The sequence below is a fragment of the Mus caroli genome, chromosome 7, assembly GCF_900094665.2.
Source record: "Mus caroli chromosome 7, CAROLI_EIJ_v1.1, whole genome shotgun sequence".
Classification (NCBI taxonomy): domain Eukaryota; kingdom Metazoa; phylum Chordata; class Mammalia; order Rodentia; family Muridae; genus Mus; species Mus caroli.
In genome coordinates, this window is record NC_034576.1 from 29268802 (window position 1) to 29272856 (window position 4055).

General features: G+C 44.5%; 1 protein-coding gene across 2 annotated transcripts in view; it reads right to left on the reverse strand.

Moving 5' to 3' along the window:
• Window positions 1–689: 689 nt before the first annotated feature.
• LOC110297307 (zinc finger protein 14) overlaps window positions 690–4055 on the reverse strand; it is a 30968-nt gene continuing 27602 nt past the window's right edge. The window contains exon 4 of one of the 2 annotated variants that reach the window (XM_029479722.1): window positions 690–3216. In XM_029479722.1, coding sequence (XP_029335582.1) covers window positions 1853–3216 — 1364 coding nt within the window. In that variant the 3' untranslated portion in view covers window positions 690–1852. The remainder of the gene's footprint in view (window positions 3217–4055) is intronic. The other variant, XM_029479723.1, reaches the window with a different exon arrangement.

Genomic DNA, 4055 nt, shown 5'->3' on the forward strand with positions numbered 1-4055 from the left:
AAAAAAGCACTGACTGCTCTTCCAAAGGTCCTGAGTTCAATTCCCAGCAACCACATGGTGGCTCACAACCATCCGTAATGAGATCTGATGCCCTCTTCTGGTGGGTCTGAAGAGAGCAACTGTGTACTTACATTTTTTTTTTTTTTTTAAAGAGAAAATATACCAATCTGGGCATATATTGACTATAAAACGTCTTTATGTGTTTGTGTGTGCACGGTATTTATTTGTATTTATGTTTGTGTGTGTGTAGTGGTCTTGTACACAGGTGCATGTGGAGATCCTGGGTTATCTGAGGAACCATGTCCAGTCACTCTTCCACTGTATGCACTGGGGCAGGGGCTCTCAATCCAACCCAGAGCTTGCCAATATAGCTAGCCATCTTGCTTTGGATATCTGGTCTCTATCTCCAGAGGCTGGGATTACAGTGAGCCACTACATCTACCTGGCAGTTAACTTGAGTTCTGGGGATCCAAAGTTGGGTCCTCAAGCTTACACAGCAAGCGCTTTACCCACACAGGCACTTCCGTGGCCCCAAGACTTACATATGTGTGTGCATAAAAATGAGATCCCTAAGCTGCTAGTTGTCCCTTCTGCTATCCTTGAGACTGCGTGATTAAACATGAATTTGGTCAGAGAAGGGATTCTAAATGAGCTGCTTTTTTAAAATGTGAAGAAGTCATTTCCTCGGATTCCTTAATAGTTATGTTTTAAACAACACACATTCATGAAACTCAGTCTCCTTTCAACATGAAGTTTTTGCTCAAGTGACAAAAATCTCCCATTTCCTATGATTTCCTAGGTCTTACCCAGGAGAAATTATGTTGAGGTTTATAAATGCAGAGATGTGGAAGGAGGCATTTCTACATTTATTGCTTCCACGGGATCATCTTCCTTTCACATGAATTGACAATACTGGCAGTAAGAATCACAGACATTATTGTATGATACGTGCTACCATGACTGCTGGTTGGTCAAGTGTTGACTACTTTATCCTCAAGTCAGTGCTGTTGTGCAGTACAGCAGGTGGGCTCTACCCTGGCCTCACTCACCAGCCTCCTCGTGACATTCAATTTCATGAGACTTCTGGAGTAAGCTGGTCTGATAACTACATTTAACCAGTAGAATGTGGTAAAATGACTGGATGCTCCTTCTGTGATTAGACTGCACAGATTATCATGTCAGTCTGGCTAGCTGGCCTCCATCCTGCTAGCAGCCACCTTTCTTGGCTTGTGCAATATCATTAGAGCAGCAGCCACACTGGACAGCCAATATGGCTGGGAGCTTCACTCATCTTCCAGCCAATGGCCATCCAGAAACTGAGAATTCCAATGGATCAGCTCTTAAAGAAATGAATTCAGGTGTCTAACCTGTTCCCTCCAGTGTGGATCCTTCTCTAGCTAAGCTTTCGGGTGAGGGCCAGCCTTAGCTGAAACCTCAAAGACCCAACTAAGGCATACCTGGACTCTTGATCTATAGAAATATTTAGATAATACAAGTGTATTATTTAATCTACTGTTTTTCTATTTAATTTGTTACATAACAATAAATAGTATGTGTAAGTGCTATTGCCACCACTTTGACAGTGAGCAAAACAAGGCATTAATGCTTAGGGTCCTGTCCAGTGTCACACTGGAAGAGAGTGGTGAGATGTAGATGATAACAGATGAGGCTAAACATTTCCCTACATTCATCAAATATTCTTTCATGGGAATTTGCTGAAGAAATGTAATGTTTAAGTGGGGATGGTGAGCTTTTAAAGCAACACAGTCTTATTTATGCTTACTTACAAGCACAAAATAAATTATTCTTAAAAATGGACTTCCTGACATGTTACTACTTGGTATAGAGCTTGTCAGGTTCCACTGTGGACCTTCTGGTGCTGGGTCAGGTGTGAGTGCTGTCTGAAGGCCTTCTTACACTCCTTACATTTGTAAGGCTTCTCACCAGTGTGGATCCTCTGGTGCTGAGAAAGAAATGAATAAAGTCTAAAAGCCTTGCCACAGTCCTTGCATTCATAAGGCTTCTCGCCGGTGTGGATGCTCCGGTGCTGAGTGAGCTGTGACAACAGCCGGAAGGGTTTTCTACACTCCTGGCATTCATAAGGCTTCTCGCCTGTATGGATGCTCTGGTGCTGAGTGAGCTGCGAGAGCAGCCGGAAGGCCTTCCCACACTCTTCACACTCGTACGGTCTCTCCCCAACATGAATGCTCTGATGTGAAATCAGCTGGGAGTAACTACTGAAGGTCTTCCAGCATTCCAGACACTCATAGGGTCTTTCGTGGGTATGGATTCTCTGATGGCGAACAAGCTGCTGCCTCAATCTGAAGGTCTTCCCACATTCCTTACATTCATAGGGTTTCTCCCCAGTGTGAATACTCTGGTGGACGGTCAGCTGTTGGCATATTCTGAAGGACTTACCACAGTCCTTACATGCATAGGGCTTCTCACCAAAGTGGATTTTCTGATGTACTCGAAGGTCTGGGCCACACACGAAGGCTTTCCCACACTCCTTACATTCATACAATTTCTCAGAAGTGTGAAGTCTCTGGTGTCGGGTAAGGTGTGTGCACTGTCTGAAGGTCTTCCCACAGTCCTTGCACTCATAGGGCTTCTCCCCAGTGTGAATCCTCTGATGCCGAGCCAGCTGCTGATGGACCCGGAAGGCCTTTCCACACTCCTTGCATTCGTACGGCTTCTCACCAGTGTGAAGACGCTGGTGCTGTGTGAGTTCCTGGAGCACTGTAAAGGCCTTCCCACAGTCCTTACACTCATAGGGCTTCTCACCAGTGTGAAGTTTGTGATGTCGGATAAGGTGCGCCCGCTGTCTGAAGGGTTGCCCACACTCCTTGCATTTGTAAGGTTTCTCGCCGGTGTGGATCCTCAAGTGCTGACTAAGCGTTGAGCGGCGGATAAAGGTCTTCCTACACTCTTTACATTCATAGAACTTTTCTCCATTCTGAACTCTCTGGTACTCAGAAAGGAAACTGTGCTTTTCATATGTGACTTTTTCAGAGGTAATTTTCAACTGCCTAAAATAACCCTCCTGCGGTTCCTTTTGTAGCCCAGTCTTGGGTTTACATCCCTGATCATCACTAAGACCAGAACCCTGAGGGCTTAGGTTCTTAATTTTCTCAATCAACTCCCACTGTAACGAATATACTTCACAAATGCCCTTGTCTGAAGATGAAGTATCGGTCTTGAATCTAGACTCCAAATCTGAAAGAGAACAAGAAAGAAACACACTGCTTCTCTGTTCCAGAAGGAAGGAAATGTCTATAGACAGATGGCAGGGCCTAAAGCAATGCCTACTATAAGTGATAGACCGAACCTCCTGTAAACAGGCATTTCTGGAAAAAAAAAATACTACCTATGTGTATCCCAAAACCATATCCTACATAAAATCCTGCACCCAAAATAATTAAGTTCATGGGAAAAACATCAGGAGTTGATGCTCAACTGTACAGAGCTGTATCAGCAAAACACTAACAATACTATAGCTGCTCTGCCAGGGGGTAAAGGGATCCATTGTTGCCAAAGCTCACTTCGTGACTATTAAAATAAATAAAAATTAAGGCCCTGTTTCAGATGCAGAGACAGCACATGTAAAAATAAGTCCAAGCAGGCTCACATCCGCAATCCCAGCACTCAGGGGGATCCTAGCCTGGGCTACACAGAGTCTCAGGACAGCCTGAGCTACAAAGTAAGATCACTGCTAAAAAGAAAGCTGAATTGTGTGTGATGGGTGCTTATTTTCCCAGCTTGCAGGGAGGTTAAGGGAGAAGCATTATTTGACCCAAAGAGTTAGAAGCCAACCTGGGCAACATAGATAGATTCCATCATATAGATAGATAGGTAGACAGACAGACAGACACCAAGCTGGGTGTGGTGGTGCTTGACTATAATAATTCCAGCAGGGAGGTGGAAGCAAGAGGATCAGAAATGCAAGGTCTTCTTTGGACACATAGTTAGTTCAGGTTCAGCATGGGATACTGGAGACCTTGTCTCCAGAAAAGAAAGAAAGATAGAAAGGAAGGAAGAGAAGAGGAGGGGAGGGG